At 40.7% G+C, this 13,673-nt stretch overlaps 1 protein-coding gene across 3 annotated transcripts in view; it reads right to left on the reverse strand.

Annotated features, from left to right (window-relative positions):
* Positions 1-13,673, reverse strand: part of LOC124135869 (WD repeat-containing protein 37-like) — a 30,937-nt gene that overhangs the window by 13,919 nt on the left and 3,345 nt on the right. For 2 of the 3 annotated variants that reach the window (XM_048381750.1, XM_048381751.1), the window contains exon 2: positions 6,617-6,919. In XM_048381750.1, coding sequence (XP_048237707.1) covers positions 6,617-6,771 — 155 coding nt within the window. In that variant the 5' untranslated portion in view covers positions 6,772-6,919. The remainder of the gene's footprint in view (positions 1-6,616; positions 6,920-13,673) is intronic. The other variant, XM_048381749.1, reaches the window with a different exon arrangement.

Genomic DNA, 13,673 nt, shown 5'->3' on the forward strand with positions numbered 1-13,673 from the left:
TAACATAATATCATGAGCTGTACAAGCAGTGTCCCCAGTGCATGAACACATCCAATCTAACATACCGCTGGAAACAGCCCAGCAACAGACACCCAGACATGATAAGAGAAATACTAAGATTCTGTCACAACACTGCCTTCATCACACAGCAGTGTCCCCAGTGCATGAACACATCCAGTCTAACATACTGCTGGAAACAGCCCAGCAACAGACACCCAGACATGATAAGAGAAATACTAAGATTCTGTCACAACACTGCCTTCATCACACAGCAATGTCCCCATCATAGCTTGGGCTTATAGACTAGACACATTAATTAGCAGGCAATTAACCACAAACATAATCTTATCTTGAAATATCTTCCATATTTATAAAAAGTTTATCTAAATCAGTCAATCCTTCCTTTGCCTTCAGGATTCATCGATCAGAAAGCTATCCCATTTTATTATGATTACCATATTTATCAACATCTCATCCCTGCTCACATTCCTAAGTAAACAACATTTCCCCAGTCATTATCATGACATTTAGCTCATTAGAACAGTATACATGTCAGAATCTTCAGGCTAAACCATTTTGATTTGCTTTGATAACAGATTTACCTGCTCCGAGTTTAAAAAAGGAAGAGAAATGAACACACTGATTTGGCATTACTAGTTTCAAATTTTGTAGAATTAACAATAAATTTTATTCAACATCAAGAAATTAATCCATTTATAGAAATGAACAGTAAAGGTCTCTCTTCTTGATCCTGTGATTGACAATTATTTAAGGCTCTAGTTTGTCCAACACAAAATATAGACTAGCCCCAGACAAGCTGCCAAAGAGCAAGGTGCATGTGTGGAGACACAGGGGAGACACAGGGCCGACTCGCAGACTTCTCACAGTTCAGCATGAGGTTCTTGAATATCTTTGAAATATGGTTATGAAAACAATGTTGTTAAAACATAGGTGCTAAGGTTCTTTGTAACATGGAAACAGGGTTGAAAATGGGTTAGAGTGAGTGAGTGAGTGAGTATGGTTTTACGCCGCTTTTAGCAATATTCCAGCAATACCACGGCGGGGGACACCAGAAATGGGCTTCACACATTGTACCCATGTCGGGAATCGAACCCGGGTCTTCGGCGTGACGAGCTAACGCTTTAACCACTAGGCTACCCGACCGCCCCATGAAAATGGGTTAGAGCTCTCAGACACCTGGTGTTTAATTGTTGAAAAGGTCAACGAGAGACCTCTGCATTGGAATCAAACCATTTTAACGTCAGGACACGGGGTTCTCATCCTGTAACCTGTACACAATGGCAGTAAGTTAAATCTGTACTAAACTTGCAAAGACTTCCCAGTACAAGGGACTTTTACAGCAGTTGTTGATGGTATAAGTGAAAGTTGTGAAAGTGAGTGAGGTTGGTAGAGTGCTGCTTGAACTTTATTTCACATTTTCAGATATGGTGCTGACAAACTGGGATTCAAACCCACAATCTATCATTTTACTCACATATAAGGGAGGCAACTCTGCAGGATTGTGCAAATACAGTAACAACGTGACAAGTCCATGACAACCAGCTGCTGTTACATGACACACAGCAACAGTACAGCATGTATCTAACAAGGGCAAATACAGTAACAACGTGACAAGTCCATGACAACCAGCTGCTGTTACATGACACACAGCAACAGTACAGCATGTATCTAACAAGGGCAAATACAGTAACAACGTGACAAGTCCATGACAACCAGCTGCTGTTACATGACACACAGCAACAGTACAGCATGTATCAAATATCTGCCTGCAAAATGTCTTCGTGGACTCAAACTGTCAACACAGTCAAGCATCCACTCCCCTGGGAGGTACATCACAGACATCCAATTCAGTCTTGTTTACCAACAGGGGGAGCTATGAATTATACAGATGACAATCTCCAGAGATGGGTTAGCTGTGTATAGATACAATAGCAAGAGTCCCTGGTCCATCACAATCTGCAGTTAGATCTCAGAGTTTGATGTTGGCATGCAGAATAAAACACATTCCATATTCTGGGTTAGAATTGGTCCCCAGCAAACTGTACTGGTCATATGAAGTGACTGAATGGATGAGTTGGTCAGACTCGGGGACTTGGTTCACAGTTTATCATCGTACCACCTTGGCGTGGATCGTTGTGCTAATGTCAATGACAGGATTGTCTGGTCCTCACTCAATTATTTACAGGCTGCTGTTACATAGCTTGAATAGTGCTGAGTGAGGTATTAAACAACAAACAAACAAATCCTTCATGTTTGTACACAGTCAGCAGATGATTGGGTAACATTGATTTGTTTGCACATTGCATGCACATACACAGCTTATTTGGAGTTTTTACCCCCGATGTTTGTGGATGTTGTGTATTCGATGCCTGGACATTTCAGTGGGAACTGTCAGTGTTAACAACTGGGTTCAAACTGAATATACTGGCATGGAATACTAGTACAGTAAACTACGGTTATAACGAACTCAAAGGGACCACTAATTTTAGTTCGTTATAACCGTAATTCGTTATAAGCATATATACAGCATAACTACAGCAGATAGTTGGGACAAAAAAGTAAGTTTGTTATATCCGTCAGTTCGTTATAAGCGTGTCCGTCAGTTCGTTATAAGCGTGTTCGTTATAAAAGTAGTTTACTGTACTCAAATACCCGCAAATCTGAAAAATATAATGTTTATCAACTTGCAAATGACAGAAGTGGCATCTGGTCTACATCAGCATCAAATCAACATGGAAAGCAACAAAAGCTCTTTGAAGATTTTGGGAGTTAAGGTTCTACTACACCAAATCAGAACCAGTTTGGACAGTGCGGTTTTCGTAGGGAGCCTTCAGTGCAGATCGAGAGATATCTGCAGGCTGTGAATGGAGGATATTCTGTAAGATTTTTATGTCTTTCAAATGTACATCCATCCAGTTATTAAAACTGACCATGTTTTTCTATATTTAGTACTGTCTTTTTCAACATGATGACTTATGCTGAATATGATCACAGCTATTTTCAATTAGGTGACATTTGGTGCGAAACTTGGGGTGGTGTGTTTAGCTTCTGGTACTCGGAAAAGGAGCTAGCTAAGCTAGTCATTTTTTATTTTTTTATTGCTGCTCTAAGGCCAAACTGTACACACACGTACAGGTAATAGCTGTTGAATGCATAGTTATTTTTTTTTTAAATATAACGTTACTATAGAAGTCTATGGGAAAACATTTGGTTGTGTGTAACCTTAAGACACAAAGTAGAAACAATATTCAGACTTGAGAAAACAGCAATTTATTTGCTACAAGTAAATTCTTTAGATGAATACAAATTCTTGTCATTTCTTGCATGAAAACAAAATGTCTGGTAAAGAAAAGTCAGTGTGGAGTTACTGTGAACAAACAATTTTTTGGTATCAGCCCCAATCTCACTTCTCAGGACTACAGGTGATCTGATGTCTATGCCTTTTTAAATAAAGTCTTTCAACTCCAAAACAATCTTAGCCAGCGTTTTCGAAAAATGTCTTTAAAAAAATGCTTGGAAATGTGAAATGTAACATTTGACATGCCAAAAAAACATTGGTTTTCAAAAGAAACATTATACACATAATTTCCTTTCCATTAGACTGGAAAACATTTGTCTTAAAGAAAACAAAGTTCTTTGTGATCACAAACCTACCAAGGTAATGAGTACAGATTACTACAGTCAGGACCACAGAGAATGGTAGACAAGGCATGACGAAGCACACACAAGTGCACCACATGGTACCGAGTTGTTCAAGAATGTCTATTGTTCCTGAGTTTGCCTTTAACAATACAGCAATCTCGGTATTTGCACCTGACAAACTGCTTATATTAGGTATGATGTAATCAGGTATTACATAATCATATCTGTGGCAGCATGGTAAGACATAAACACACTGTGTATTATCTGATTATTCAACTTAAAAACAAGAGTGAGTGAGTATGGCTTTACGCCGCTTTTAGCAATATTCCAGCAATATCACGGCGGGGGACACCAGAAATGGGCTTCACACATTGTACCCATGTCGGGAATCGAACGTGGGTCTTTCGGCGTGACGAGCGAACGCTTTAACCACAAGGCTAACCAACCGCCCCATAGGACCATGAGTGAGTGAGTGAGTGAGTATGGTTTTACGCCGCTTTTAGCAATATTCCAGCAATATCACGGCGGGGGACACCAGAAATGGGCTTCACACATTGTACCCATGTCGGGAATCGAAAGTGGGTCTTCGGCGTGACGAGCGAACGCTTTAACCACAAGGCTACCCGACCGCCCCATAGGACCATGAGAATGTGCAATGAAGGTGTAGTGTTATCCCAGGATGTTCCTGATACAGCTCCATGATGGGCTCCTTCCACACAAAGGCCAGGTAGAGCCCTTCCATGTCGGTGTACCATCCCGTGTTTACAAGCAGGAAAGCCAAGGGGTCCTTGTCATAATTAAGAAAAGATTTGAGAGGTCCCAAGATTCAAATACTACAGCGGACACACTCAAACACTCAACGATCCAAATATTCCCCTAACTTTACGGGACACCTCATACACGACAGTTAAAGTTGCACACTGAACACAAAAGTAATACCAGCCGGCATCCTCAAAGCTGAATGTGATTGTTTGTTGCTTAACACGGCACTCAGCAGCCTGTAAATAATTAAGTCTGGACCCAGAATATTAAGTGATTGATATTATGAGCAACGATCTACACCATCACGGTATGATGACATGCTTTCAACCAAGTCACCAAGTCACCGAACCAAGATCCAAGTATTCCCCTAACTTTACAACATTTGTAAAAAAAAATAAGGAAGCAATAAGGAAAGTAATACAATATCAAGTTACTTTAAATATTGGACAATGTAACATTGATTTAGACTTGCACTGTGTAACGTAACATAATATTCTGTTGAGCCAGTCTCAGCAGGTTCCTCTCAATCTCAATATTTAGGCTCAAGCTAGTTAGCCTGGCACCAACAAACAGCACCTGAGTTCAATAACACTTGGCAACTGGCAAGCATTTAACTCACACTACATGAATGTCTTGCTGCAACAGCCCGGATATTCCACTGACCCAAGCAACTCGGCCAGGAACAGAAGCATCCAAATTAACAGAAGACGTGGAAGCACCAATATATATATATCACAAATAGTCTTCTGTTTTCGTATTCTACCAACATGGAGTCAGACAGAGGGTGAAACACACACGTCTCACCTGCTTGAATACGAGAGGGAAACAGGGGGCAACAGGGGCAGATAACTCAACATGGCATTGCCTAAGGGACTGACCATTTGAAATTCTAGGGCAGGGGACCCGTGAAGATCCGGGGTAGAATAGGTCTTCAGCAACCCATGCTCGCCGTAAAAAGGCGACTATGCTTGTCGTAAAAGGCGACTAACGGGATCGGGTGGTCAGGCTCACTGACTTAGTTTATACATGTCATAGGTCCCAATTGCGTGGATCGATGCTCATGATATTAATCACTGGATTGTGTGGTCCAGACTCGATTATTTTACAGACCGCCGTCATATAGCTGGAATATTGCTAAGTGCGGCGTTAAACAACAAACCAACCAACCAACCAATCTAGGGCAGGGGGCCTGGGATTTTATCTAAAAGACAAAATTGTCCCTCAAATTGTGGAGAAAAAAAATATTATTGGATAAAAATAAATGCCTGCCACAAAAATTACATTGTTGCATGGTGTTGTCCTGAACATTGTTGCAGTTGATTCTATATCTATAGGTCAATATGAAAAATTGCAGAAAAATTACATATCAGTGAGTGAGTTGGGTTTAACGCCGCTTTTAACATCATTCCATATATATCGCGGCGTGTCAGCTTAATGTTGGAGGAAAGCCCGAAGTGATGCAGGTCTTAGATGTTTACTACTTTTTGTGAAACCCATGAGCCCGGGTGCGAACAAATGGGGTGAACGGTGATTCAAACCCACAATCATAGGTTTCTTGCATACCAAAGGGACGCAACTCTGCACAGTGAATCGTGGCGCCTTAGAAGACTGGGCCACCTGTGCCCCCAATTACAAATCAACTATCATGACTATAAAATGCTTTAAGTCAGAGAAATCACAAACATCATTGATTCCAGAAGTAGAATCAACTTGCTCTGAATGATTTTTCCGTTACCGTGACTACTAAAATGACTTAATTAGGCCAATGGGTTCATACCACTTACTTAATTCAAGTAAAAATTATTCATAATAGAAAACCATAATCTAAACATTTTTCATTGTATTTCAAAATATACAATGATTCTTTTTAAACTTATTCCCGTAGAAGACTTCAATAGCAAATTGCCTATTCACATTTGCAAGATGCCTTACAAGTTATGTTGTTTTCATAATTTCTAAATTATCGACAACAAATAATTTTATCATGTTTAAAAGAAAGTTGATTAACATGATTAATGTAAAAAGTAATCTTTGAAAAGACCATGTTGTATTCATGATTTCTAATGACAATGTCAATATTAAAAGTCACAATAAACAGCAGACAAAGAAAACAAACTAAATTCCTAAATACATTTCAAACAATTAAAAACATGTCATGCAATCTTAAAATATATATAAAAAAGTTATTAACCTGGCTGGAGCTGGCATCAAGCCATCTGTGTCGATGTCGTCACGGTAACGACTCATCCCGCCAACAGGCCTACCCTCGTCAGTATGACTCCTGTGCCTTCTGATCATACGAACTCCTTTGGTCTTCGTAGCTTTCGCAATGCTATCTGTTGGCATGTTTCACAGGTGCAGGACCCCGCGACAACACACACACGGACCAAAACAGCTTCTGATTGGATGATTATTAATTCATGAATATCAGTCCTTCCTCAATCAGCAATAAGAGCAATATTGCAGGTCGACCTAGGTATTCGTCTCAGCTGTTCTGGAAGGAAGAATCAATGCTATCAGAGGAGCAATAACACTGGAAACATGAGCTTGTCAAAAGACTTGCTTAATGTAAAAAAGAAAAAAACAGGTATGATGGAGAAATCTATAACCTTATTTGGCTTTGTTGACAATATATGCTCCTAACAACAGCAATTACCTACATGCCCTGTACAAAACTGTTGCTATAACACCACTGTTAAATCTTCAATTGAGCTTCCCTACAAACACCATTGTTATAACTTCAATGGAACTTCCCAACAAACCTTTCAGCATCAACGCTGTTGAAGAAATCAATGTGGTCCAACCAATAAAATCACTATTATTTAGATGTACGAGTGCTACTTCCATGTCAACAGTCAGAGCACAATGTCAACACTAGTATTCCAGGGTGCTGGAGACAGACACTATTGATTCATTGCTGTAAGCATTATATGAGGATGTGCCACAAATTTCAACCAAGACCTGAACTGGTTTGACTACCTGAGTACAAGGAAGGCATTTCTCGTGTAGAGAAAAAGCATCAGGCCTGGGTGTCATAGTGATTTGTTGGCAACCTCTGCTGGATTCCCATATCATGATATGCACGTCAGTTTAATGCATGTTTTGTTTGTTTGTTTGTCTAATAACACCGCACTCAGCAATATTCCAGCTATAGATGGCGGTCTGTAAATAATCAAGCCTGGACCAGACAATCCAGTGATTCACATTATGTGCAATGATCCACGCGAATTGGATACGATGATAAGCTATCTACCAAGTCACTGGTCTGTAAATAATTGTAATGTTCAAAACAAAAGATCTCACGATTATACAATTCCTTCCATGTGAGGCGCAAAAATGATCCAAGAACCCTGGTAGCATAGATGACAGGCAGTGTGTTAAACTCTGGATATATTTTACTCAATCATATTGACAGAATTTGGTTCAAAATATCATGAGGATTCTGGCCAAATAGTAATGGTTGCCATCTCTGCATGTAATTTTCATACTGAACTTTGGTCCGCGTGTTCATTTTGATACCTCCCCGTGAAGATCCGGTTAGAATTGGTCATGCTTGTCTTGAGGCTCACTGACTTGGCAGGTGCATGTCATCATATCCCAATTGCTTGGATCGATGCTCATGAAATCAATCACTGGAATGTCTGGTCCAGACTTGATTATTTACAGACCGCCGCCATATAGCTGGAATTTTTCTGAGCGCTGCGTTAAACAGCAAGCAAACAAACAAAGAAAAGGTACAATCAACAAAGTTCCCCAGCCTGGCCACCTGATTCGAACCCGGAACCCCCTGGGGGCCATCTGAATGTTAGATGAAGGTGTGCATGTCACGGTATGCATCCATTCCATGACTTTCATGACAGGTCCCCATCATGGCATCACAAAGGCCAGGTAGAGCCCTGTCATGTTTGTGCAGCATGCAGTGGTACAGCACACCAGGACTTTCATGACAGGTCCCCATCATGGCATCAAAAAGGCCAGGTAGAGCCCTGTCCTGTTTGTGCAGCATGCAGTGGTACAGCACACCATGACTTTCATGACAGGTCCCCATAATGGCATCACAAAGGCCAGGTAGAGCCCTGTCATGTTTGTGCAGCATGCAGTGGTACAGCACACCAGGACTTTCATGACAGGTCCCCATCATGGCATCACAAAGGCCAGGTAGAGCTCTGTCCTGTTTGTGCAGCATGCAGTGGTACAGCACACCATGACTTTCATGATAGGTCCCCATCATGGCATCACAAAGGCCAGGTAGAGCTCTGTCCTGTTTGTGCAGCATGCAGTGGTACAGCACACCATGACTTTCATGACAGGTCCCCATAATGGCATCACAAAGGCCAGGTAGGACCCTGTCATGTTTGTGCAGCATGCAGTGGTACAGCACACCAGGACTTTCATGACAGGTCCCCATAATGGCATCACAAAGGCCAGGTAGAGCCCTGTCCTGTTTGTGCAGCATGCAGTGGTACAGCACACCATGACTCCACTTGCAGCTTCACTTCACCTCCTTCACTGGGAAATTCAATTAACAAGTGAAAGTTATCAAACATGAAGACTCCTGGACAGAAATAGAAACTGATATGCAGGACAAGCTGAGTATCGACAATTTCCGACCTACTGCTGTTGCCTTGCAGTCTCACAGCAGCTATTTCAGTTGCAATCAACAAGGTTGACATACATGCTAAATTAGCAAATTCAGACTTTCACCTATAAAAGTTCCAAATTACATCTGATAGAGAGTGGAATAATCAAGTCTTCTTACCGTATTATATCTTTTTTCATTAGTTGATTTGTTAAACATTTGGCAAGACAATACTGATTAATGGGAAGTTTAAAAAACCCTGTTATGGTGTATTTCCCCCCACCCCCTCCCTACATTATACTACCCCAAATGAGTAGTGTTGGTAGAAAACACAACGATAGCTGTATTCCTCTACCTGCCTTCAACACAGTCCTCATGATCCTCAAATAATATGTTTATCCCCACCTTTGAGTATGTTCTCCCTACTTCAAACTCAAATCAGAATCTGTTACTATGATGTAGTCATTTAGTAATCTATAGGTAATTAATTATGAAGGTGCAAGGACATTTCAGATCTTAGTGATCCTCGACTTTCACATGATAACAAACTTAGAAGCATCTGGAACATTATTTGCTTCCAATAAGAAACAAAATCATTTTTTTTTTCTTCCACAGAGGCAAAGATCACTTCACTTGCCAGGATAAAAAGAATGCTGAATCACACCTAAAGAAACTTCATCATGTTCAACACCAACTCATGTACATGTATATTTTATATAAAAACAGCGAGAATAGTATCTTGATAAAAGTGGCTCAGATGCTTGCAAAAATTAATAAATATTCAATTAACAAATAAAACAAATTGATATACCTCTTTTAGCACTAGGTTATTTCAAGTAAATGATGTAGGCATATCTTATAGTTTAAATATTAACTCTGCAAGCTCAGAAACAATGTGTATATGTCATCTGCAACCAGTACAAAAAAGGTACGCTTGAATATTCAGGGAATGCAAACAGTTTCACATATAATAGTGGACTCTTTAGAATGTGACATGTGCATGATATGAATCAGACTCTGCCAGTAGTCTAGCATACAGAATAATCACCTGGTCAGCCAGTAGTCTAGCATACAGAATAAATCACCTGGTCAGCCAGTAGTCTAGCCTACAGAATAATCACCTGGTCAGCCAGTAGTCTAGCATACAGAATAAATCACCTGGTCAGCCAGTAGTCTAGCCTACAGAATAATCACCTGGTCAGCCAGTAGTCTAGCATACAGAATAAATCACCTGGTCAGCCAGTAGTCTAGCATACAGAATAATCACCTGGTCAGCCAGTAGTCTAGCATACAGAATAATCACCTGGTCAGCCAGTAGTCTAGCATATTGAATAATCACCTGGTCAGCCAGTAGTCTAGCATACAGAATAATCACCTGGTCAGCCAGTAGTCTAGCATACAGAATAATCACCTGGTCAGCCAGTAGTCTAGCATACAGAATAATCACCTGGTCAGCCAGTAGTCTAGCATACAGAATAAATCACCTGGTCAGCCAGTAGTCTAGCATACAGAATAATCACCTGGTCAGCCAGTAGTCTAGCATACAGAATAAATAACCTGGTCAGCCAGTAGTCTAGCATACAGAATAATCACCTGGTCAGCCAGTAGTCTAGCATACAGAATAATCACCTGGTCAGCCAGTAGTCTAGCATACAGAATAAATCACCTGGTCAGCCAATAGTCTAGCATACAGAATAATCACCTGGTCAGCCAGTAGTCTAGCCTACAGAATAATCACCTGGTCAGCCAGTAGTCTAGCATACAGAATAAATCACCTGGTCAGCCAGTAGTCTAGCATACAGAATAATCACCTGGTCAGCCAGTAGTCTAGCATACAGAATATATCACCTGGTCAGCCAGTAGTCTAGCATACAGAATAATCACCTGGTCAGCCAGTAGTCTAGCATACAGAATAATCACCTGGTCAGCCAGTAGTCTAGCATACAGAATAAATCACCTGGTCAGCCAGTAGTCTAGCATACAGAATAATCACCTGGTCAGCCAGTAGTCTAGCCTACAGAATAAATCACCTGGTCAGCCAGTAGTCTAGCCTACAGAATAAATCACCTGGTCAGCCAGTAGTCTAGCATACAGAATAATCACCTGGTCAGCCGGTAGTCTAGCATACAGAATAAATCACCTGGTCAGCCAGTAGTCTAGCATACAGAATAATCACCTGGTCAGCCAGTAGTCTAGCATACAGAATAAATAACCTGGTCAGCCAGTAGTCTAGCATACAGAATAATCACCTGGTCAGCCAGTAGTCTAGCATACAGAATAATCACCTGGTCAGCCAGTAGTCTAGCATACAGAATAAATCACCTGGTCAGCCAATAGTCTAGCATACAGAATAATCACCTGGTCAGCCAGTAGTCTAGCCTACAGAATAATCACCTGGTCAGCCAGTAGTCTAGCATACAGAATAAATCACCTGGTCAGCCAGTAGTCTAGCATACAGAATAATCACCTGGTCAGCCAGTAGTCTAGCATACAGAATATATCACCTGGTCAGCCAGTAGTCTAGCATACAGAATAATCACCTGGTCAGCCAGTAGTCTAGCATACAGAATAATCACCTGGTCAGCCAGTAGTCTAGCATACAGAATAAATCACCTGGTCAGCCAGTAGTCTAGCATACAGAATAATCACCTGGTCAGCCAGTAGTCTAGCATACAGAATAAATCACCTGGTCAGCCAGTAGTCTAGCCTACAGAATAAATCACCTGGTCAGCCAGTAGTCTAGCATACAGAATAATCACCTGGTCAGCCAGTAGTCTAGCATACAGAATAAATCACCTGGTCAGCCAGTAGTCTAGCATACAGAATAATCACCTGGTCAGCCAGTAGTCTAGCATACAGAATAAATCACCTGGTCGGCCAGTAGTCTAGCATACAGAATAATCACCTGGTCAGCCAGTAGTCTAGCATACAGAATAATCACCTGGTCAGCCAGTAGTCTAGCATACAGAATAAATCACCTGGTCAGCCAGTAGTCTAGCATACAGAATAATCACCTGGTCAGCCAGTAGTCTAGCATACAGAATAAATCACCTGGTCAGCCAGTAGTCTAGCATACAGAATAAATCACCTGGTCAGCCAGTAGTCTAGCATACAGAATAATCACCTGGTCAGCCAGTAGTCTAGCATACAGAATAAATCACCTGGTCAGCCAGTAGTCTAGCATACAGAATAAATCACCTGGTCAGCCAGTAGTCTAGCATACAGAATAATCACCTGGTCAGCCAGTAGTCTAGCATACAGAATAATCACCTGGTCAGCCAGTAGTCTAGCATACAGAATAATCACCTGGTCAGCCAGTAGTCTAGCATACAGAATAATCACCTGGTCAGCCAGTAGTCTAGCATACAGAATAATCACCTGGTCAGCCAGTAGTCTAGCATACAGAATAATCACCTGGTCATGTTGGACCTCTACTGGTCCTGACTAAACACTGACAAAGTAAAGTGTTCTTACTGATATAACAGAGGGCAAAACATATCATACTGGGTTGTTTTGGTTGCTGAAAGTGCTTACAGTTAGTGTCAGGTTTCTGTTTCCCAGGGATTTAGTCAGGATTTTTAACTAAATCCCACTGGCAGGGAAAACTGCTATTTTGTTCAAAATAGGGATTTTTCAAAAGTTCATCATATTTTCTTAATGCCATAATATAAGACGAAGTATCATAAACCTGTTCCTATTTATTGCTCTTTTTATTGGTGAATACAGGTTATTTCTACAAAGTCATAAAATTAGTTAGTAAGTACATGCATAATTCACTGTAACATGAATAGGGAAATGTTTCATTCCAAACTGAGAATTTTTAGTGATATTTGATGCAGACTTGGGGCCAAATATCAGCCTGTGAGCAGGTCTAGATAACTCCCTGCTTCCTAACAGAAATAAGATCTTAAGTTCAGCCAAAAAACACTAAACCACAGGATCACCACTTTATTTATTCCACAGATCACATTCCGACTGCGCACTTCAAGCTGCAGGGGTGTGGCCTTGGGAAGTCACATGGGCCATGAGAATCAAGCCTATGGTTAAAGATTTGTAACTATTACAGACAACAAAAAGGAAAAAAAGAAATTCCGGACTGTTTGGGTTTTTTTAAAACATATTACAAACAAGAAATTAAATTTGCTGACCTAATAGCCTAATTATAAAGATCCTGATTGCATGTTCTGGACAAAGCGGAGGTGTCATTTTACTCTTTGATGGGCCACATCATGCCAAGAAAGGAATATACATCACTCCATAACTAACATCAGAGTTGGCAAAATTACCCAAATCAGTACTAAACTTACGACATCACCATGACAACAGAATAACAGCTGGAACACTCCGAAGCAAAACTACCCCATAAACATTGTGAAGCAGGGATTTATATAGAATTGCTCAGAGTTCTAAAGTAAAATAAATCCCAGATCAAGAACTAAACATTTCCCTAATGGCAGGGAACAGAGGGGACTTGTATGTCACTGAGACTGTTATTACTGATAAAGTATTTAAATGCTGTATTCTTGAAAAGACATAAACACTGACAAACTACTTCCACATTCCAGGGGAATCCCCTCGGAATTCCCTAGCATGAATACATACAGAAGCATTGTTTCTGTTTTTGAGGAACTACTTGATTCCGCGATACAGCTGGCTGTTGTATGTCTCT

Source organism: Haliotis rufescens, unplaced genomic scaffold, assembly GCF_023055435.1.
Source record: "Haliotis rufescens isolate VD_foot unplaced genomic scaffold, xgHalRufe1.0.p SCAF_4, whole genome shotgun sequence".
Classification (NCBI taxonomy): Eukaryota; Metazoa; Mollusca; class Gastropoda; order Lepetellida; family Haliotidae; genus Haliotis; species Haliotis rufescens.